Source organism: Furipterus horrens, unplaced genomic scaffold (assembly GCF_987537825.1).
Source record: "Furipterus horrens unplaced genomic scaffold, mFurHor1.1.pri manual_scaffold_4, whole genome shotgun sequence".
NCBI lineage: Eukaryota > Metazoa > Chordata > Mammalia > Chiroptera > Furipteridae > Furipterus > Furipterus horrens.
The window spans coordinates 97,277,326-97,302,403 of record NW_028327174.1 but is presented as its reverse complement, the minus strand read 5'-3'; the positions used below and the strand labels follow the sequence as shown (position 1 = coordinate 97,302,403).

The 25,078-nt window shown below is 35.9% G+C and overlaps 1 protein-coding gene across 1 annotated transcript in view; it reads right to left on the bottom strand.

Moving 5' to 3' along the window:
• Window positions 1-25,078, bottom strand: part of KDM5A (lysine demethylase 5A) — a 133,784-nt gene that overhangs the window by 58,985 nt on the left and 49,721 nt on the right. Inside the window, exons 11-14 of the mRNA XM_090273826.1 lie at window positions 24,261-24,442; window positions 13,585-13,747; window positions 12,404-12,523; window positions 9,764-9,958 (exon numbers count right to left, since the gene is read on the bottom strand). Coding sequence (XP_090129952.1) covers window positions 9,764-9,958; window positions 12,404-12,523; window positions 13,585-13,747; window positions 24,261-24,442 — 660 coding nt within the window. The remainder of the gene's footprint in view (window positions 1-9,763; window positions 9,959-12,403; window positions 12,524-13,584; window positions 13,748-24,260; window positions 24,443-25,078) is intronic.

Sequence of the window (25,078 nt, the reverse complement as noted above, 5' to 3'; positions counted from 1 at the left end):
CCACAGCAATCACACAAGAAGATATAAAAGGCATCCAAATTGGAAAGGAAAAAGTAAAACTGTCACTATTTGCAGGTGACATGATATACAGAATCCTAAAGATTCCACCAAAAAACTACAAGAACTAAAAAATTAATTCAATAAAGCAGCAGGATACAAAATAGATATCCAGAAATATTAATATACCAATAAACAACTATCAGAAAGGGAAACTATGAAAACAATCCCATTTACAACTGCATCCAAAAAATACCTAGGAATAAATTTAACAAAAGGATGTAAAAGACTTGTTCCTTATAAAACTATAAGACACTGAAGAAAGAAACTGAAGAAGCCCTGACTGGTGTGGCTCAGTTGGTTGGGTGTACTTCCACAAAGAAAACATCACTGGTTTGATTCTTGGTCAGGGCCCATGACCAGGTTGCAGGCTGGTCCTGGGTTGGGGTATGTGTGAGAGGCAAATGATCAATGTTTCTCTCGCTATTTTTCTCCCTCCCTTCCCCTCTCTCAAAATATAAATAATATTTTTTTAATAAAAGAAACTGAAAAAGATTCAAATAAGTGGAAACATTTACCGTGTTCACGGATAGCAAGAATTAATATCATTAAGATGTCTACACTACCCAAAGCAATCTACAGATTCAGTGCAATTCCTATCAAGATACCCATGGCCTATTTCACAGAACTAGAATATTTCAAAAGTTTATATGGAACCACAAGATATTCGAAATAGCCACAGCATCTTGAGAACAAAGAACAAAGTTGAAGGAATCACACTACCTGATATCAAACTATATATGACGTCTATCCGGAATAAGTCCAACTATTTTTAATATAACGAGAACGGTTTGCGTGACATTAATGTAACCTGGAAGCCAAGGACAGCGAACTTGTATGTGCCTGTGTGAACAATGACGACTTCACTGTACTAGTCAGTGGGTGTGATAGACGCCACTGAGTGAGAATGTGTACTCTGTAGCCGCCACATTCAAAATGGCTGAGCTACAGAGCAAGAATCTGCATCAAATTTTGCATTAGGCTACACCATTCCTCCGTGGAAACTATTCAGATGATTTAGAAGGCCACAGCAGCTTCATCACGACAATGCACCCACTCATGCATCATGTCTCCTGCAGTTTTTTGGTGGAACAGCAGATCACCCAGGTGACTCAGTGTCCTTACAACCCAGACTTGGCGCCCTGTGACTTCTGGCTTTTCCCAAAACTAAAATCATCTTTCAAAGCAAAGAGATTTCATATCATTGATGAGATTCAGGAAAATATGACACAGCAGTTGATGGCAATTGTGAGAACTATGTAGGGTCCCAAGGTGCCTCCTTTGAAGGGGACTGAGGTGTTATTGTCCTACGTACAATATTTTTTTTGTATTTTCTATCTTCTTCAATAAATGTGTCTATTTTTCACATTACATGGCTAGATACCTTCTGGACAGACTTCACACAAGGCCATAGTAATCAGAACAGCATAATACTGACATAAAAACAGACATATAGGTCAATGGAACAGAACAAAGTACAGAAATAAACATAGAGTGGAGTAATAAATTAAAGACTTTAAGGCTCAAAACCATAAAAATCCTAGAAGAATACATAGGCAGCAAAATTGCTGCCATTTCTTGCAGCAGTATTTTTTCTGATATATCTCCTGGGACAAGGAGAACAAAAGGAAAAAATAAACAAATGGGGCTGTATCGAACTTAAAAGATTTTGCCCAGCAAAGGAAACCATCAACAAAACAAAAACCACCTAATGAATGGGAGAAGATATTCACCAATGATTCATCCACTAAGGGGTTAATATCCAAAATTTATAAAGAACTTATACAACTCAACACCAAAAAGAAAACAAACAATCCAACTTAAAAATGAGCAAAGGTTCTGAATAGACACTTCTCCAAAGAGGACACATGAAAAGATGCTCAATGTCAAAATCACCAGAGAAAGAAATACAAATTAAAACCACAACGATACATTACCTCAGAGCCATCAGAATGGCTATCATCAACAAATAACAAACAAGTGTTGGCGAGGATGTGGAGAAAAGGGAACCCTCATGCACTGTTGATGGGAATACAGACTGGTGCATCCACTGCGGAAAACAGTATGAAGCTTCCTCAAAATATTAAAAATGAAACTGCCTTATGATCCAGTAATTTCACTTCTGCGAATATGTCTGAAGTAACCCAAAACACTAATTTGAAAGTATATATGCACCCCTATGTTCATTGCAGCGTTATTTACAACAGCCAAGAGTTGGAAGCAGACCAAGCGTCCATCAGTGAGTGGATAAATAAGCTGCAATGCATTTGCGCAATGGAATACTCCTCAGTCAAATAAAAAAGAAGGAAATCTTACCTTTTGCAACAGCATGAATGAACCTGGAGAACATTATGCTAAGTGAAATAAGTCAGTCAGAGAAAGACAAATACCGTATGATTTCACTCATATGTGGAATCTAATGAACAAAATAATCAAACAAAATAGAAACAAACTCATAGATAAGAGAAAACAGACTGTCAGCTGTCAGAGGGGAAGGCAGTTGGGGAGCTGGGAAAAAAAGGGGAAGGGATTAAGCGAAAGAAAAAGCCTCATAGACAAAGACAATGGAATGGTGATTACAAGAAGGAGAGATAGTAGGGGAGGTAGAGGAGGGTGGGGGGAGTATAGATGGTGACAGAGGGAGACTTGACTTGGATGGTGAACACATATATAATATATAGATGACGTACTGTAGAACTGTATACTTGAAATCTATATAATTTTATTAACCAATGTCACCCCAATAAAGTAAAAATTTTTTAAAGAAACAGATAATCTTAATAGATTCATATCTATTAAAGAAATTGAGTCAGTAATCAATAACCTTCCAAAACATAAAGTACCAGGCACAGAGGAATTCACTAGTGAATTCTATCAAACATTTATGGAAGAAATTACACCAACTGTCTATAATCTCTTTCAGAGGATAGAAACAGAGGTAATACTTAATTCATTCTATGAGGCTAGCATTACCCTAATACCAAAACCAGACAAAGACATTATAAGAAAAGCAAACTATAGGCCAGTATCTATCATGAATATAGATGCAAAAGTCCTCAACAAAATATTAGCAAATTGAATCCAACGATGTATAATAAAATTATACATCATGACCAAGTGGGATTTATACCAGATATATAGGGCTGGTTCAACATTCAAAAATCAGCATAACCTATCATATCAATAGGCTAAAGAGGAAAAATTACATGAGCATATCAATACATGCAAAAAAAAAAAGTCTGACAAAATCCAACATCCATTCCTGAAAAAAAGCCTCAATGAACTAGAAATAAAAAGAAACTTCTTCAACCTGATAAAAATCACCTATACAAAAGCTAAAGTTGACATCATACTTAAGGTCATAAACTTTCCCATTAAGATCAGGTACAAGGCAAGAATGTCACCTCCCACCAGGATATTAAAGTTTAAAAAATTGGAAAGAAAGAAAAAAAATCTCATTTTTTCCAACAAGATCATCTATATAGAAAATCTGTAACAAACAACAAAATATAAGTAATTATAGCAGTTACAGTATGTGAAGTTAATATACAAAAGTCAATCTTTCACATACCTGTCATGAACAAAAATTTAAAATTAAACACACATTATCAATGCCCTGACCAAGTAATTCAGTTGGTTAGAGAGTCATTCTGATATGCCAAGGTTGTGGGTTCAACCCCCCATCAGGGCACATACAAGAATCAGAATCAACCAATAAATGCATAAGTAAGTGGAACAACAAATCAGTATTTCTCTCTCTCTCCTTCAAATCAATCAATAATTTTTTTTAAGATAATAAAAAACACGTTACCATTTACATTAGGATCCCCAAAATGAAATACTGAGGTATCTAACAAAATATGTATAAGGAGAAAAACTGCAAAACCGATAAATGAAATCAAAGAACTAAATAAATGGAGAGAGAGAGACATTACATGTTCATGAATAGGAACACTACCAAGATGTCAGTTCTTCCCAACTTAATCTATATATTCAATGCAATCCCAATCAAAATCACAGCAAATTATTTTACAGATATTGACAAACTGATAAAGTTCATATGGAGAGGCAAAAACCTCATAATAGCCAGCTCAGTATTAAAGGAGAAGAACAAAATCAGAAGACTGACATTACAGACTTCAAGATTTACTATAAAGCTACAGTAGTAATCAATGCAGTGTGGTATTGCACTATTTCAAGTATATGACTCTGGAAAAGGCAAAACCATAGACTCAATAAAAAGATCAGTGTTTGCCAGGGCTTTTGGGTGACAGGATGCTGAGGGGAGAAAGGGATGAAGAGGTGGAACACAGAGGGATTTTAGGGAAGTAAAATACTCTGTATGATACCATAATGATGGATATATATCCTTTCATATTCATCCAAACCCACAAAACACCAAGAGTGAACCATTGGAAAAACTACGGACACTGGGTGATTATGATGTGTCAAAAGGAAGGTTCATGAATTGTAACAAATGTATCACTATGGTAGAGGATGTTGATAATGTAGGAGGCTAAGCATGTGTATGGGCAAGAGTTATGTGGGAAATCTCTGTACCTTCTCCTCGTTTTGCTGTGAACCTTAAAGTACTCTAACAAATACAAAAAGTTAATAACTAAGCATATATTTAATGTATAATAAAAACAAGACTTTTAAGAATATAGGTATAAAGTGAGAATAATTCAGGACATACATTGACACATTTGAAAAACTAAAATTAAAAAAAAGGATTCACTTCAACCTTATTCTTTCTAGTTTCTATCACAGGTTATTTAAATTAGAAACAGAAATCTTACCATTTTGTAAAAATTATTTCTAAGGTAACTCAAATTCTTAAAAACTACCAGCTTTAAGTATTTTGTAATAATAATATTTATACCGTTTCAAATGTGTATATTTTGGTTTAAAGAGTTCTTTCCCATTTATGCCTATATAAAAAGTAGTGAAATTGGATCAGTTTTACTTTTCAGATGCAAATAATTAGTCCACTATATTTCTTCTCAGTTTAAATCTATTTTCATCCCAAGACTCTTCGAATCTAGCTTAATATAGAGCCCATATGTGAAACAATTTAGAAATACATAGAAATTCCTTAATTCTATGATTCAAATTTTCCTAACCGAAAATGTTATTTTCAAGAAAATTTTGATTTTAGAGGAAAACAGGCTTCTATGACAGTCTACCATTTGGAATATGTCAAAAATAAAGTATCTTCTCAATCTACCAGTCTATAGGGCACTGTTTATTAGATTACATTTTTCTTTTCTAAAATGTATTAGTATTTTCAATACAAAGTTTTTTTCCCACCTACCAATCGTTCTTGGTTCAAGTTCTTGGTTAGTGTTCTTCCAAGTACTTGAAATTGTAAGTGACATATGATACAAGACAATAAACTTTGATCCATACCTTATTCACTCCACATACAAAAGTTAACTTGAAGTAGATCATATATCTAACTGAAAACGAACTGTAAGACATTTATGGAAAACATAGGAGAAAATCTTTGTGATATTGGATTAAGCAAAGATTTCTTAAATATAACCAAAAGCATGAGCCACAAAAGAAAAAAACTGATAAACTAAATTTTATAGAAATTAAGAACTTCTGACCTTTAAAAAATACTGTTAAGAAATGGGTAAGACAAGCCACAGACTGGAAGAAAATACTTCCAAATTACAAATCTGATAAACAATTTATATCCAGAACATATAAAGAACTCTCAAAATTCAGTAAGAAAACAACCTAATTTTTAAAAGCTGGGCAAAAACAAACTAGTGTTTGCAGGGATGGGGGTGTTAGGAAGGTGGATCAAAAAGATGAAGGGATTAAGAAGTAAAAAATGGCAATTACAAAATAATCATGAAGATGTAAAGTAGAATATAGAGAAAGTAGTCAATAATATTGTAGTAACTATGCATGGTGCCAGGTGGGTACTAGACCTATCCGGGGATCATTTCATAAACTATACAATGCCCCACCATTATGTTATACACCTGAGGCTATTATATCATAAAATATTGAATGTCAACTATAATAGGAAAAAGGTTGGGCAAAAAATTTGAACACAATCTTCCCCCAAAGATACACAGGCAACTAATAAGCACAGGAGAAGGTGTTCAAAACCATTAGTCATTACAAGAACTTCCGGCCAAGATGGAGATCTAGGTAGACATGTCTTGCCTCCCTACACAACCATAAGAAGGATTACAAGTACCTCAAAACTAAAAACAACCAGAACCACCAGAAAATAGAGCTGCATTGAAGTCCAACAAAGATATAAAGAAGTTATACTCATACTGACAGGTAAGAGGAGTGGAACTGGTGTGGAGAGGATGTAGTGTGGTAGCGATGGTGGTGGCGGCAAGGCAATGGCTGTGGCCAGCAGCAGAAAGCGCAGTCACACACTATAAGTCAGGACACCTGGGGAGTAATCCCAGCCCCAGACCAGACCACGCAACTCACCGTTCCAGCACCAGAGAAAATTAAGCCACATTGCTTCTGACTGTGACTACTGCTGAGGACTGGGGCATCTGGAAGAAGCTGCCAGTCTCTCAGCAGAGTCTGTTGGCTTAAAGGGCCCCCATGGTCCTAGAACATCTGCAAACCCACCCATACTGGGAACCACAACCAGGGCAACAGCTGGACGGGTGCCAGTCCCATACGGGAAGCGGGAGAAGTGCCTGGAAAAGGGGTGAGTGCTGAGCAAGTGGCACTGTTCCCTCTCAGGCCCCTCCCCGACATACAGCACCACAACGTGGTGAAACAGATCACCCCACACTGACAAATAACTAAGATTCCGCCCCTTACAATGTAACAGGTGCAACAGTTCTACTTAAAACACAAAGGCAAACACAGGAGGTTGTTAAGTTGAGGAGACAAAAGTATGGCCCAAAAGAGGGAGCAGATGAAGGTTTCAGTGGGAGAGCTAAGTGACGAGGAGATGGCCAACCTAATGAACCCAGAATTCAAAACACTGGTGATAACAATGCTCACAGACTTGACAGACATGCTTGAGTACAACAAACTCATAAGGGAAGAAGTGAAGGCCAAGCTAAGTGAAACAAAAGGAAATCCACATGAAACCAATGGTGAAGGGAAGGAAGCCTGAGTTCAAATCAATGATTTGGAATATAAGGAAGAAAAAAACAGTCAACCAGTACAAAATGAAGAAACAAAAATTGAAAAAAAAAAAAAAGGCTGAGGAACCTCTGGGACAACTTTAAATGTGCCAATATACAAATCATAGGGGTGCCAAAGGAGAAAAGGAAGCGCAAGAAATTGAAAACTTATTTGAAAAAATAATGAAGGAAAGCTTCCCTAATTTGGTGAACAGACATACAAGTCCAGGAAGCACAGAGTCCCAAACAAGTTGGGCCCAAAAAGGATCACACCAAGACACATCATAATCAAAATACCAAAGGTTAAAGATAAAGAGAGAACCTTAAAAGCAGCAAAAGAGTTACCTACAAAGGGGTTCCTATAAGACTATCAGATGGTGTCTCAAAAGAAACTTTGCAGGCAAGAAGGAGCTGGCAAGAAGTATTCAAAGTGATGAAGAGCAAGGGTCTACATCCAAGATTACTCTATCCAGCAGAGCTATAATTTAGAATAGAAGGACAGATAAAGTGCTTCCCAGACAAGGTAAAGCTAAGGAGTTCATCCTCACCAAGCCCTTATTATATGAAATGTTAAAGTGACTTACTTAAGAAAAAGAAGATGATCAAAACTATGAACATTAAAATGACAACAAACCCACAACTATCAACAGCATAATCTAAAAAATAAAAACATAAACAAACTAAGCAAACAACCAGAATAGGAACATAATCATAGGTACGGAGATCATCTGGAGGGTTATTAGCTGGGCAGGGGAAAGGGGAGAAGTAGAGAAATGGTGCAGGGATCAAGAAACATAATTGGGAGGTACAAAATAGACAGGGGGAAGTTAAGAATGGTATAGGAAAAGGGTGAAGCCAAAGAACTTACATACACAACAACCTATGGGGAGGAACTGCTAGAGAGAAGGGGAATACTAGGAGGAGGGGAGCAAAGGGACAGCTATAACAGCATAATCAATAAAATATAATTTTAAAAAAAGCATTAGTCACAATTAAAACTATAATGAACTGTTATAGAACAATAGTAAAAAAAAATGTGAAATAAAAAACTATAATGAAATACCACTACAAACCTATTAAGTTAGAAATGTAAAATAATACAACCACTTCAGAATACAATTTGGCAGTTTTTATTTTACAAAAAAATTAAACAAAGACATACCATGTGACTCAGCCATTCTACTGCTAGTATTTACCAGAGAAATGAAAACATGTTAATATAAAAACAAAAACGTGTACAGAAATGTTCAAAACAATTTTATTCATAACAGGCAAAAACTAAAAACAATTAAAAATATTTATTTTTTTACTTTTAGAGAGGGGGAAGAGTGGGAGAAAAGAAACATCGATGTGAGAGAGAAACATCAACTGGTTTCCTCTCACAGCATCCCGACTGGGGATGGAACCCACAACCCACGCATGTGCCCTGACCGGGAATCAAACTGGTGGCCTTTCACTTTGCAGAATGACGCCAGAACAACTGAGCCACACTGGCCAGGGCTAAAAACAATTAAAATGTCCATTCACAAATGAATGGATGAACTGTGGTATGTCTATTCAGTGTAACAGTCTTGGCAATAAGAAGGTATATACTATTAATACATGTAACAGTATGGCTGAATCTCAAAGTATTTAGGCTAAGTGAAAGAAATTAAGATAAAAAAGTATAAATTACATAATTCAATTTGGATAAAACGCTTTAAAAAAGGCAAACCAAAGTAGATTAGCATTTTCCTGTAAGGGGTGTGAGTAGGGTGGGATGGGATAAGAGGAAAGGGGCATAAAGAAACTTCTGAAGGTGATATGTTCATTATGTTGACTTTGACAAAGGTCTCAATTATATTCATAATCAAACACCAAACTATACACTATAAACATAGTTTATTATATATCAATTATACCTGAACAAAACTGTTTAAAAAATGGAAACAGAATATCTAAGTTGAGAAAGCAGGCTGTGCACGAGCAGAAGGGAGCAGTCCCAGACCCAGTGAGATTAGGTATGAAGGGAGGGTTAGGGAGATTGCACCAAGATGAGGATAAGGATAGATTTTCTCATATAATTCCCATTTCAGTGTGATAAACGTTTAGCTTATCCTAAACATTCAAAATCCCAACCCTTAGTTGTTCAGTTCTTTCTACTCATTAAACTACTTAGAAGAAAGGGAAATAAAAAGACAGATTATTAATTTACAAATTATACTTCTGGTGCTGACAGTTTGTAATTCCCAAAAATTACTTTCCTTTAATTACAAAGCTGAGAGAGAAAAGAAAGATGTGAACTTTCTTGTTTAAAGAAATAATACTATAATTTAGGTGATTTTTAAAAATAAATATATACCTAAGAAATTCTATCTGACAGGACTCCGTTTTTAAAAACCTAGAGACGATGACATCAAGATTCTTAAACTTTTTCGACTTGAAGAAACCAAAGTGACAAGTATAAAAATATGAAACCTTTTCCAAACTAGTAATTTTTGTGGTCAACTTCTAAAAAGATCAAAGATGAAATTACTTTTTATAAGTTCAATTTTTTATATTCCATAAGCAATATTAAATACAGGAAATGTGCTCAGCAAACTCACCATCTGTACAACAGCCTCTCTTAATCGTGTCTCTTCTTCAGTCATCAAAGTCAATTCTTTGCACACCATGGCAGCCAGTCCCACATCCAAGCACTCTGGATCTGCTGCCATCTTGAAAATGAGTTCCTCGTGGGAAAAGACACAATGGCGCCTTAGCCGACGGTAGTGATTGACACACTGACGACCTATGGGCAACTGAAAACAAGACAAGATTCTCAAATTAAATCACTTGCTTATAACATATTCCAGAACAGAACCACTATTTGCCCTCCAGATCCTCTCTATCATAAAGAAGGCCGAATAACAAACTCCATTTGAACATGAGGTAACTGTAAATATTAAACCTTTATGGCCCAGCAGGAATTTTGAGTCCCATAATTATGAGTTGCTCAGCTTCTGGCATAGGCTGTTGATTTTCTACTCATTATGTGCATCAAGAACTACAAGTTCTTATATATATATATTCAAGACAGCAAACTTTCTGACCAGTCTAACAGAAAACTGCCATTAGAGGAAAAAGGGGGAAAAAAATCAGGCTATAATGGGTTAAGTGGGCATATTCAGCATTCAAGTTTCCACAGAACAAAACGAAAATGTTATTATAAGTATGGAAAAAAAAAAAAAATGGGAGGGAGGAAAGGAAAGGAGCACCACTTAAGCAATCCACATCGACTGATTGAATTTTTTAACTAAGGACAAATGCAAAAGATGATTTAGACTTTTGCATCTAGGAATTCATTTAAAAACAACCAGTTTGGCTTACAGAAAATTTAAAATGAAAGCGTAAGATTATATACTTTAGTTTCCTTAAGTGAGATAAATCATTACCCTTCATAAATCAATATATATTCTGTAAGAGGAATTCTGAAAATTTCTTTAACCATCAAGCTTTAAACCAAATGATCATACTAGCTATTCAATACAGACATATACATATACATTCTCTCTCAACCTCTTTCTTATACTCTAGTTGAAAAACTTTGGTGGCAAAAAGGAGTTTTTGTGTTTGAAAACTGTAATGTAAATAGAAAAAATAAGAAAAATGAACCTTTAAGAACCATCTAAAATTTACTTCCATTTTCAGAAAGTAATCACAGGATCACAGTTTAAGAGTATGAGACTATCCCTGAATCAAGCAGTATTTTCATACTCTTCAAAGAAACAATACTTTTCCAAGAAAATATATATATTGAACTTATGATTGGCAAATATTTGTCTAATAACAATATACAACTTTTTCATTTCTTAATTCTTACATATTTACTCTTCAAACATTTCTAATGTAGCCTTAACACAAGGGCAAGAAAAACAAAACTGGTAGTTGCAATTCTTGATTACTACAATATGTAAGAAGCCACTTAAAACAAAGCTGATTTATTCCTCTGTGGCTTATAAAAATTAGTACCATCACTTTATTCCAGATATAAAGCTGTTATAACTTTCCATTTATATCACAACCTTCTTCTAAAGCGTATGAAGAGGTTTTACATACAATATTTCACTTGTTTGAGGTTATTTAGTGAATCAGTATCTTTACATACCAGGTAAAAAATGTTGGCCCACTGAAATTTAAAAAGCTGCCCAAGGTCAAGTATCAGTAATAACGAGCAAATTAAAAACAGAAACAATCTCTAATTCATCTTTGAATTACCTCAATTTCCCTCCCTATACCTGACCAAGCAATAAGTAAATCATAAACAATAAACGTTAGCTGAAATTTTTAAATAGGGCTCAAACTCAGGGCAAAGTCCTAAGTTTGGTCTTGCTCTTGCTGCTTCCTAAGTCTAATAAGAAAAAAGTTTAAAATTACTAGATCAAATAAGATTGTTCATTATATCATTTCATTCATTAACCAGGTGAACAATGGTTAATCATAAAATTTAATAAATTAACGTGCCCACAGAAAACATAAGATCCAATATTACTAAAGACTATCCCCAAAATGTTGAGAGATGACAGAAAAGTAACATCACTAAAAGAAAGTCAGACTGTATTATAAGTTTGCAGTCTTTCCCCAATCAACATGACATAATTATAACTGAATATTTTTGATAATTACTTCATACAAAAACAAAATAGTGATCACTGGAATTATCATTTACACAGAAGTACAGCACACAGAGATCTCAATATTACAGTTACTCTTTAAAATAAATTTTTTAAAAAGGGACTATAAAAAACAAAATGGCAGGGAGAATAAAATGATCAAATTGTCCATCAAAAAATAGTAATAATAAAGGGATATTTTAAAATAAAAGCAAAGAGCTAGATATTTGAAAATACGGTAGAATTAATTCTTATTAAAAAGATCTGGTCATCTTTATAAAATCCAAAAGTGCTCAGAGAAAGTGAAGACTAGAGGAACCATATTCTCTCAGTAAAGATTCAGAAAATATGAACTGACCATTTAAAATTCAAACAGAATGGGGGAACTAATGAATGTATAAAAAGAACTATGAAATCTTCCAAATAAAAACCATAATGGAAACTCTAACTGAACTTTCTAAATTACTACAGTCACTCCACTCTCTACTGAAATATTTATGAACCCTACCCTCCCCGGCTAAGGAATATGGCAACTCAGATGCATTTTCCAGGGATGTTAGTAGACGTACAACAGCTACTTGCTATAGAACAGACCCAGTCAGCAGTACAGAAGTTCACAGCTTCAGCGAAGTTGTAGCCCTGATTAAATCCAGAATGATAGGCACGAGGAAACGTCACAACAAACTCGCCAGCACACTGATTGGTCCTGTACACCTAAGTGCAAATTCAAAACAGTGATACAAAACAATAAAAACAAAAACAAACAAAAAAGGGGGAGGGTGACAGATTTGATCAGTCAGTTTCAGAGCATTTTCTAAAATTGAAAATAACAAAGCATTAACCTACACATATCAGAATATATCAGGTTTAAGAATTCTACCTTCTTAAAATAGTCACTTATAATAAGTTATAACAATTCATGACAAAAACTGGCAGCCAAAAGAAATTCTCAAAGAGAAAGTGTTACCCTCACTGAGCTACTAGTTTCCTAACTTGACAGAATTTTTACAATTAAGAAAATTTAATTCCTTTAATTCTTGTGCTGCAAAAAGAGGTAAAGGACGGAACTTTCTCCTATTTTTGAATAATTTTTTGGAAATGGACTAATGATTAGCTCATATGTATTATGGAGATATTCCCAAAATCAGATTTTCTAAATCTCACTTTGTTTTATAATACTGTGTATCATTTGAAAAGTCACAGATGTCAGTATAAATTCACTCTATAAAGACAAGAGTCCCACTAATCTAGTCTCATTAAGGTTATGATGAATATCTGACTGTAAGTAAGAAACTTACCAAATTTATACTTTATCAGGTGTTAGTAGCTTAAATTTAATAATCATTTTCAAAATTAAGTTGAAAAGTAGAAAAAGTATCATGTGTGTTTACTTCCTCATCAAACGTGGAAAAAAACCTTTGAAATTTTTATATAAAATATGATTTCCAAAATAGTATCAATTAGAACGACCACTTAAAATAATCCTGTTAAATAGGGACAATAAAGAATATAAGATTTTTGTTGAAACCAAGATATAATGGTTTACCAACAGCAAAGGTTATTTTAATGGTAGCTATACATAAAGTATAATTCATACTTTAAAACACCACTTTCTTAATCAAATAGATGTTGTCCCTTCAGAGTATAAATTCTAATTTAGCTAGAAAATAACATGATCTTTTACTTGCAGTTACAAAACAAAGCATTTGTTGCAATTCTATATAATTGAAAGCTAAAATAACTTTAAAATACTGAAAGGAGACAAGAAGACTCACAGGTACACCATGCTCCATTAGCACATTGGGGTTCATGATGGTGACTAACTGATGTAGGAGATCAGGCTGAGATTCAAATAACTCAGGGGCCAGCTCCCTCATCACCTCTTCCAGTTGTTCTGCAGCATGAGATGGCACACCATACCATGTCTTTGGCTCCCCCCTAGCAAAAGAAATAACTTTTTAGCTAGGTAGAGCATGGTGCCAATGAGGCCATGGTCTCTGATGCAAATCCACAAAATTATAATTAATTGTCATTTCAAATGGCCACAGATAATAAGTCCTGAATCCTGACAACCATCTTATAAATCTGTGCTATTGTTTGTAATAGATACATACTTATCATTATTAAAGAAGCAATTCAAAACAAACTCCTTAAGGTACATCAGTAATAGTATCGTCAAGTAGGAAAGAGGCTACATGAAAAGTACAGTGTTGCAAAGTATACTAACATATTTCCTTGATTCACAGGTCCACTGAACATTCTAATTATCCCCAAAATGATTAAAGTCAATGCTCTCTAGAATACCTTTCCATAATTTCACTGAGCCCAATTTTACTATCCAAAAAAATAAGTCAAGGCTAGAAATTGTCAAAACCTTAAATAGAAATCTATCTATAAATGTTAAGAATCAAAAACTTGGAATCATTAATGTATCAGACATTAGTGCACTAGCTCATTTATAATACCAAAGTGTACTCCTAGGAAACAGATTTAATTACTCATGTTATTTATAGAATACCTCAATTTCCTAATCCTAATCCAATTCACAGTGCTGTCTCTAACAGAAATTACTGTGATGATGAAAATATTCTTGTGATGATGGAGGCCTAGGTAGACAAGCTACATCTCCCTCCATGACTAAAAAGGAATACAACTACCTCAAAACTAAAGACAACCGTAAGTTCCAGAAAATCACGCAGCATGGAAGTCCAACAAACAAAGATATAAAGAAGAAATACTCATCCAGACAGGTAGTATGGGTGGAGCTGGGGTGGAGAGGATGCAGTACAGTGGTGGCAGCAGCAACAGCAGCTGCAGGCCAACAGAAAGCAGTTTCACATTTTAAAAACTAGGAACACCTGGGGAGCACTTCCAGCACCAGACCAGACCACACAGCTCACAGTCCCAGCACCGCAGAAAATAAAGCCTCATTGCTTCTGACTATGAAAATCAGTGGGGGTTGGGGCGAAGGAAGAAACTGCTGGTCTCTTTAGTAGAGTCCGCTTGTTTAAAGGGCCCCCACAGTCCTAGAACATCCGCAGACCCACCCACTCAGGGAACGACGGCCAGGGCAACAGCTCGAGACACCAGTCCCATACAGAAGTGGGAGAAGTGACTGGAAAAAGGGCTAGTGCTAAGCAAGCAACATTGTTCCCTCTCAAACCCCTCCCCCACATACAACTCCACAACGTGGTGAAACAGGTCGCCCGTTACTGACAAATACCTAAGGCTCCGTCCCTTAAAACGTAACAGGTGTGAAAGCTCTACCTAAGACACAGAGGCAAACAAACACAGGAGCCTGTCAAGATGAGGAGACAGAGAAGTATGGCCCAAAAGAGGGAACGGACCAAGGTTCCAGTGGGAGAACTAAGCGACAAGGAGATAGCTGACCTAACAGATGCAGAGTTCAAAACACTGGTGATAAAGATGCTAACAGGCTTGACAGATATGCTTAAGTATGGCAAACGCATAAGAGAAGAAGTGAAGGCTATGCTAAATGAAATGAAGGAAAATCCGCACAAAACCGATGGTGAAGGGAAGGAAACCGGGGTTCAAATCAATGATTTGGAACCTAAGGAAGAAAAAAAGTCAACCAGTACAGAATGAGGAAACACAATTGAAAAAAATGAGGAGAGGCTTAGGAACCTCTGGGACAACTTTAAACATGCCAACATCCAAATCACAGGGGTGCCAGAAGAAGAGGAAGAGCAAGAAATTGAAAGCTTATGTGAAAAAATAATGAAGAAAAACTAGACATACAAGTCCAGGAAGCACAGAGTCCCAAACAAGCTAGACCCAAGGAGGACCACACCAAGAAACATCATATTAAAATGCCAAAGGTTCAAGATAAAGAGAGACTCTTAAAAGCAGCAAGAGAAAAGCAGAGTTACCTACAAAGGGGTGCCTATAAGACTCTTAGCTGATTTCTCAAAAGAAACTTCGCAGGCAAGAAGGGACTGGCAAGAAGTATTCAATGTAATGAAAAGCAAGGACCTACAACAAAAATTACTCTATCCAGCAAAGCTACCATTTAGAATGGAAGGGCAGATAAAGTGCTTCCCAGACAAGGTAAAGCTAAAGAAGTTCATCATCACCAAGCCATTATATGAAATGTCAAAGGGACTTACTTAAAAAAAAGATCAAACTTATGAACATTAAAATAACAACAAACTCACAATTATCAACAACTGAATCTAAAATATAAAAACAAATCCAACTAAGCAAACCAGAATAGGAACAGAATCATAGGTATGGGGATCATTTGGAGAGTTATCAGCTGGGAGTGGGAAGTGGGAGAAATGAGAAAATGGTGCAGGGATTAAGAAGCATAATTGGTGGGTACAAAATAGACAGGGGGAGTTAAGAATAATATAGGAAAGGGTGAAGCCAAAGAACTTATATGCATGACCCATGGACATGAACTTAGGGGCGTGGGATTGCTGAAGGGAATGAGGGTACTGGGTGAAGGGGAGCAAAAGAAAAAAATTGGGACTACTGAAACAACATAATCAATAAAATATACTTTAAAAAAAAAAGGTTCTTGTAACGTAGGATCTCCAAGCTAAGGAGCTGTTTAAGTGTTTGTGATGTTCTGAAAAAACCACCACGAGGACCAGCAGATGTGGACATGTTTACTGTTTACATACAGGAGAGTGCACCAATGGCAGCGGATGGGTAGACTGCACACCGTCTCCAACCTTGGTGTTACTTATAGGTCTAGGGAGGGAATAGCGTGTGAAAATTCTACTTTCACAATAAACAGAGCAGTCTTTTTTTAAGTACATATTATTATGCTATTAGTCATCACAATTTTTCCCTTATTGCCCCACTGCGCCAGGTAACCCTTCCCTCCAGCAATTCCTCCCCTTACTTCATACCATGGGTCATGCATATAAAAATACATTGGCTTCTCAATTTCCTATGCTATTCTTAACATCCCCCTATTTTGTACCTACCAATTATGCTCCTTAATCCCTGTTCCTTTTCCCCCATTCTTCCCCTTCCTGCTGAAAACCATCTATGATTCTGTTCCTGTTCTAGTAGTTGTTTTTATTGTTTCGATTCAGTTGTTGAGTTTTGAGTTTGCCATCAGTTTAATGTTCATAGTTTTGATCTTTTTCTTAAATGTGTCCCTTTAACATTTCATGTAAAATGGCTTGGCGATGATGAACTCCTTTAGCTTGTCTGGGAAGCACTTTATCTGCCCTTCCATTCTAAATGGTAGCTTGCTGGGTAGAGTAGTCTAGGTTGTAAGTCTTTGCTTTTCATCACTTTGAATACTTCTTTCCAGTCCCTTCTTGCCTGCAAAGTTTCTTTTGAGAAGTCAGCTGACAGTCTTATAGGAACTCCTTTTCTCTAGCTGCTTTTAAGATTCTTTATCTTTAACCTTTGGCATTTCATTTTTTAATTTTTTAAAGATTTTATTTACTTTTAGAGAGAGGGCAAGGGAGACACACATCAATGTGCAAGAGAAACATCAGTTGCCTCTCGCCAGCCCCCAACTGGGAACCTGGCCCGTAACCCAGGCACGTGCACTGACTGGGAACTGAACCATCAACCCTTTGGTTCACAGGCCAGGACTCAATCCACTGAGCCACACCAGCCAGGGCTGGCATTTTAATTATGATGTGTTTGGTGTGGTCCTCTTCGAGTCCAACTTATTTGGGACTCTGTGCTTCCTGGACTACTATGTCTATTTCCTTCACCAAATTAGGAAAGTTTTCTTCCATTATTTTTTCAAATAAGTTTTCAATTTCTTGCTCTTCCTCTTCTCCTTCTGGCATCTCTATGATTTGGGTGTTGGGACTTTTGTCAATTTCCCAGTCTTATTCTCTCCTCATTTCTTTGAATTCTTGTTTGTTCATTCTGTTCTGATTGTTTATTTCTTATGTTTCAAATCGTTGCGTTGAACCCTGATTTTTTTCCCTTCACTCTTAGTTCCCTGTGGTTTTTTATTTCACTTAGTGTAGCCTTCATTTCTTCCCTTATGCTTTTGCCATACTCAATTAGTTCTCTAAGCATCCTTCTCACCAGTGTTTTGAACTCTGCACCTGGTAGGTTGGCTATGTTTTATTTAGTTCTTTTTCTGGGGTTTTGTTCTGTTCTTTCATTTGAGCCATATTTCTTTGTCTCAATTTGGCAGCCTCCGTTCGTGTATTAGGTAGAGCAGCTTGACTCCCTATCTTGGCGCACCTATTACATTGTATGGGGTGGAGACCCACTTTACCACATTGTTGCCTCTGTATGTGGGAGAGGGGTCAGAGAGGGGACTATGCCTCTGACAAGCTACAGGAGGCTTACTCGGCACCTGCCCCGCTTCCAATCACTTTACTCGCTTCCCATATGCAACTAGCATCATTCCAGCTATTGTCCTGGTGGTGGTTCCCAAAGTGGGTGGATTTATCTATGTTCTGCAACTGTGCAGGCCCTTTAAAGGGTGTCCCCTGAGACACTGGCAGTTTCTACGATCGCCCCAACCCCCCACTGGTTTCCTACAGGCAGAAATTATGAGGCTTTATTTTTCTGGTGCTAGAACCTTTGGCTGCTGGTCAGGCCTGGGGCTGGGATGCTCGATCTACCACACATGAATGTGGGACGACCACTTCCACCAGCCACTGCCTCACTGCCACCACACCACATCCTCTCTGACCCCTACACCGGCTCCACCCCTCCTACCTGCCTGGATGAATATGGCTTTAAATCTTTAGTTGTTAAGACTTCCATACAGTTCAATTTTCTGGCAGTTTTGGGTGTTTTCTGTTTTGAGGTTAGTTGCAATCCTTCTTACGGTTGTGCAAGAAGGTGAAGCTTGTCTACCTACTCCTCCATCTTGACCAGAAGTTCTAAATACAGGAGTGTTGAGGCACAGGAGCCTTGAGGGATGAGATATCCAGATATAGATTGTTTTTTTCATTCCTCATGGCTGCCACACCTGTTCTCTGAGGTGGTGGAGGGTCCAGACCCTGAGTTACCCCACACTCTATTCCGATATTGTTTGTTACTCCATAATTTTTGTATTAGTTTTTTCAGACAGGGAGTCCCTGGCTGGTGAGAATATTGGTATATAGTATGTATATGCCATAAGTATAGGATAGTATACTATAGCAGTATAGTATAGTACAGGCTACATATATCCCAAGGGGAAAAAAGGCAGAGGTCAAAGAGGACATGACTTTTGTCTTATTTGACTAGACAACTTCCAAGATTTTGATAGAGAAACTAACTATGTAGAGTATGGAAGGTTTTTTTTCTGTTTGTTTGTTTTTTTGCTTGATTTAAGGGAGACAAGAAAATGGGATTTAACACTGGAACAGAACTGTTAGCTGACTTTTCCCTAAATAGGAATAGGCTGCAATTCCCTAAATATTTACTTGATATGGAATTGTAGTATTCAATTTGATTATTTAGTTCTGATAATATATCTAGTTAGCCAAACTATTGAGCGATGTAGATGGGCTTTTAAGTGAGGCCTATACTGTGTAAACAAGTAATTAGGTAGGAAAAAAAAACACACACACAAAGGTTAATGAAGATGGTAAACTACAAACCAGTTTTTGAGTTTGTGTCAGATGAGAAGACTTTCAAATGCAAGGCTTTAGCTAGAATGAAATTAAGTAGTGACAATTTGATAGATTGTTTTTATCTGTAGTTTAAAAATTTCTGGAAGGAAAACTAGAAAAATTCAGGATCCAGTCTAGGTTATAGGTGAGAAATAAAACTTTACAGACAATTTATTGAGTTGAAATCTAACTTTTATAATTGCATATAATAATTTTATTGAAACAATTTTGTTTATTTTTATTAAAGAATCAAATTAAGATTAATTAATTTAATGTATTAGTCCAGCTTTAATTTTGCCTGATTATTTGTATAAACGTAACAGAAATAGTAAATGATTATACAGGTATTTTTAAATTTATTTTGTTGGAATGTTATAAAAATTTTTTAGATTGAGTTTTAATTAATCCCTTAGGGCCAGGAAGCCAAGCCACAAAGTTGTCATCATGTTTTGCAGGTAATATTTACAGATTTAGAAGAGTTTTCAAGGTTTTGAGATTCCAAAATGTTTTGAGGGTTTCTAAAAAAATTTTGTTTTATCATTTCCCAGGAAAGCAATTTTTGTTCTTTACCTGGAAAGACTGTCAAGATTCCTTTAAAAAGTAAGGTACCAGGCCATTTTTCAAAGGACTTTTAATTGGTTTTCAAAGTTAATCTTAATTTTTTTAGGTTTTTTGCTGACATTCAGAGCCCAGAAATGATTTTTTTGATATGACATTCCAGATAAAGACTTGCTTAACAAAACGATAACCAGAGGCTGGCTTTATGTGTCCTGTTATGAAGAAATCAGATTTTTATTTGATTTATGTAAATAAATATTGTCATGGAAAGAATAATATTTGCTAAGAGTTTCTAAGTTTCAGAGGGATCAGGTATGGAGAAAAATATAAATGTTTTAATACTGTTTATAAAACTATAATTTATCACTTGTTTTAGGAAAATAAAGTTTTCTTATGTTTGGAAAACAAAATATGAAAAATTAGTAATATTTTTAATGAAAAGTTATAAACGTCACAATTATTTTTATTATGTTCCATAATTAATTTTTGTCTATCTTATTTGCAAGTGTTTCTATAAATCCAGGTATTTTACAGTTTTAGCAATTATTATTCAGTTTAAAGGTATGATCCAAAAATCCATTTTCAGAAGTATGAAATTCAAAACAAGTCAGTCTTCTCCATTACCCCTCCAAAGATATATTGTTGTAAATTATCAAACAATGGCTATTTATAAATGATAAATCTTAGTGATGTGGTTAGATTTGATTATAATGTAACTGACAAAGGAATTTTTCTGTAATAATATTTAAAGATAATTAAAATTATAAATCAAAGTATATTAAAACATGTAATTTCTAGAATGTTTTAATAAAAATGTGTATATAAATAGAATATATTTTTTTTACTTAACAGATTTTCTTATGTATTTTAACTATATTAAATAGGCCTAATTAGGTTAAAAGCTTTTGTTTTATAAAAGAGAGAGAATAAATCATTGAGGTATTCCAGGGCCCATTGGAATTAAAGTCATTTCTTGGTTAGAAAGTATTTTAAAATTTGAATTTGTCAAACAACCAAGAATATAATAAACTTTTTGTAAAATAACACCTTTTTATGGTAATGACATTAAAAGACATTAAACTTAAAATTGATTTTTATATCAAATAATTTGTCCAGACCAAGGATTTTGTTTATATTTACACACATACACACAAACACACATATTTTAGCCAATAAAATATTACACCCTATTTACACCATTTGGAGGCAGAAAACATATTACGTGTAATATGCGAGGTCTGTCTGGAAAAAGTCCAGCCATTGTTAATATAATGAGAACAGTTTGCACAACACTAATATGATGTAACCTGGCAGCCAAGGAGAGTGGACTGGAATGTACATGTGGGAACAATGATGACTTCACTGTACTAATCAGTGGGGGCGGTAGATGCCTTTGAGTGAGCATGTGCGGTATGTGGCTGTCACATTCAAAATGACTGAGTGAGTAGAGCAATAAATCTGCATCAAATTTTGTTTTAACCTTGAACATTCCTCCACGGAAACTATTTGGATGATTCAGAAGGCCACAGCTGTGGACAAGTGGTGACTGGCAGCTGCATCACACTGATGGCAATTGAGAGAAGTGTGTGAGGCCCCAAGTTACCTACATTGAAGGGGACTGAGGTGTCATTTTCTTATGTACAGTGTTTCTTGTATCTTCTTCAATAAATGTCTATTTTTTCATATTACATGGCTGGATGCCTTCTGGACAGACCTCATATAGACATATATTATATAAAGACCATATATATAAAGACTGAACATATAAAGACTAAATACATAATGTAAATTACTAATTTTTGTAGAAAAAGTACAAAATTTTTCATGTCTTCTTTTTTTAATGTAAATTTTCTGCAACTTTTAAAAAAGATTTTTAAAAATTATTTTTAGAGAGAGGGGAAGGGGAAGAGAAAGAGAGGGAAAGACACATCAATGTGTGGCTTCCTCTCATGCGTCCCTGCCCCCCCCCCCAAACTAGATACCTGGCCCGCAACCCAGGCATGTGCCCTGACTGGGAATTGAACTGGCAACCCTTTGGTTCGCAGGCTGGCACTCAATCCCCTGAACCACACCAACCAGGGCTTTTCCTGTAATATATTTAGTCCCTTTTAGTTTGCCTGTTTTAACTTTTAGAAATTAGAACATTGTAATTTTATTTTTAAAAAGTCATATTTTATATTTTATTACTTAAAGCTAAGTATTTTTAAAATTTAATTAGAACTTTTAATTTTTAGTGACAATTAAAACTAATTAGTATTCTTCTAATTGACAAATTTAGGAGCACATTTTATAACTTTCAGGAATAGTTATTTTTTTATTGGCAAATACATTTATATTTTTATTTTTGGTGATTACTGCATTCTTTTACTGAGCTCAAAAGTGAACTGTTTTATTATTTAGGCTTCTGACAACTTTTACAGAAGCTGAAGAAGCAGCAGGGGAGATTATCAGCCTTGGGCTTGTTCCCAGGACCATAGATCCTGGGCCCCAGAAGGAGAATTTGGAGTGTTTGAAATATTTATATTTTTCCCCAAGTTTTATTGTCTGAGAGGGGAGTGATTTTTCCTTGTTTAAACCATCAATTGAAATTGTAAAACTCTTATGATGTAATTACATAAAAGATTGTATACAAGAGAGTTTATCCTATTTTTCAGATCTTTAGCAAAACAATTTGCGATCAAGAGCAAGTTGTTCCTTTCAAAACAGAAACAAGAACAATATCTAAAGCAAAGGCAGGGTTTCAGGGAGAGACTGGGACTAACCTTAGAGTTTTATGTCCTCATTTTTCTTTTCAACTGAAGCTCACCCTAACCACCGTATTTTCCCTTCATCTACCAGCTGCTTGGTAGTGCACTTGCACAGCACATGCAGTAGGGGCCAGCCCACTGCTACCGCTGCAGTGAAATTTTTTTCCCCCAGTAGCAGCGTTCTGCCTTTACAAGTTTTACAAGACCTACGGGAGTGTTTGGGATATCCCTCCAACCCTGAGGAGGGCCCCAGGAATCAAATAGGCTTGTGACTTCATACCACACTGAACCAGTGGACCACCCCAGGATTCACCTCAGTGACCTCTCTGTGGACTACCCCTAGCTAGCAACCTCTCCAGGACTACCCTTCTGGTGATTCCCACCTCGGATTCCCTCTGGTGACCTCCATCATTCCCACGTTAGCATTCTCAGTTGACTCAACAGGGGTAGTTTCCAGAATATCATGTTCCTGACGCCAATTGTAACACAGGAACTCCAACCCGGGAAGCTGTGTAAGTGTTTGTGATAATCCAGAAAAAACAGAGGACCAGCAGATGTGGACATGTCGTTTATTACAGTATTTACATTACAGGGAAGAGCACCAATGGCGGCTGACTGGTCTGAGAGAGACTGTGCCCCGCCTCCAGCCTGGGAGTTACTTATAGGGTTAGGGAGGGATATGCATGTGAAAATTCTGCACTTCTGTGATAAACACAGGAGTCCTGAGACTATGGGCCTTGAGAGGGCTGGGACATCCAGATATAGACTGTTTTTCCCATTCCTTATGGCTGCTGGCTAGGCAGCTACCTGTTCTGAGATCATGGAGGGGCCATGTCCTGAGTTACTCCACAGTTCTATATCTGCACTGTCCAATCCAGGAGCTCCTACTTACATGTAACTATAAAGCACTTGAAATGAGGTTAGTGTAATTAAGGAAGTAAATTTTTAATTTTGCTTAATCTTAACTTAAATAGCCACACTGGCTAGAAGTTACCACATTACACAGAACAGTGATCAAGTAGTGAATGAAAAATCACTGGTTTTCTACTACATAGTGTGATCTGAATATTACTTTCCAAACGGAGAGAAAAATATCATTTAGTTAGGATCATAATACTGGCCAAGGAACTAGGTAAGCTGTGGGTCAGATACAAAAAAATTCAGCAAAAGAATTTAATGAATATAATGTAACGGAGGCATTTTTAGGGAAAATGTTATTTAAAAAGTAAAATTATTTGAAATTTTCAAATACGGAAGGTTTAGCCAGATCTTAACCAGAAGGTTTAAAGTACATAAACTTTAAACATCCTCCCTGGCATATCAAAAGTTATGCCCAAGTAGTTTTCATGTATACCAAAGAAGTATCATTTGGTCTAAAACTCCAAGCTCTGACCATGCACATACTTTAAAGGGAAGGTGTCCGAGATATTGTATCCTTAGACTACTACACTTCTCCCCTTGATATATTGTCCTACTTTTGGATAGGAAATACTTTTAAATTCAGCTCTCCCTAATATATCACCTAATATTATTAAACCTTTAAAAAGATTACTATGTATGTATGCTGTTAACAAAGATTGTACATACCAGTGCAAGTAATTGATGGAATAACTCCAGTGATCTTCAATGTGCCAGCAAAAAGAAGAGAAACACATTCCCACATAGAGCCATGGTACTTTCATACCAGAGATGTCTACATTAATGTGTGCAAGAACAGACTGCTCCAGGACAGGCATATTATTCAAGTTCCAACCAGAAAGTGCATATTCCTTTAAAGAAAAAAAAAGGTGAATGAGAAATCGGAAATGACCAGTGCCCAAAAGAAATCTCAAGGGAAGTAAAAATTTTGTATTTACAGTAAGCTAGTACACAGAAATCTGTACACTTTTCTAACTTAAATATTTAATGCTTTTTGTCTATGTGCTATTTAAATTTCCCTTTAATTATTTCATATATCTTTGCATTACTTTGAAGAATATAAACAAGGCTTTTTACTACTCCCCCCAGCTTACCAATAAAATAGTGTGACTCATTTTAATAGGTCACTATTATAGTTCTTTCTCCCCAGTAGCATAACTTCCTAAAATGTCTATCTCTATACTTTCAGAATCATGCCATATAACAAGGACATAATGAGATACATAATCCTGAATTTGTGGCAACACTGAAGACTGAGATGATGCAGAAAGTTACCACGACCACCAACACCCCCCTACTACAAACTCATTTAGAAATATTACATAAATTAACAGACATTTGTTTCATAGATGAACTCAAAAGAAAAAAGGATTCCCAGTTTCCAGAAACAAAGAGAGGACGCAAAGCCAAAATGAAAAAGAAAAGCAGTTGTCCTAGTTTTCATAGAGGTTTGTAACTAAATATATGCACTGGACAGTGAGTATCAA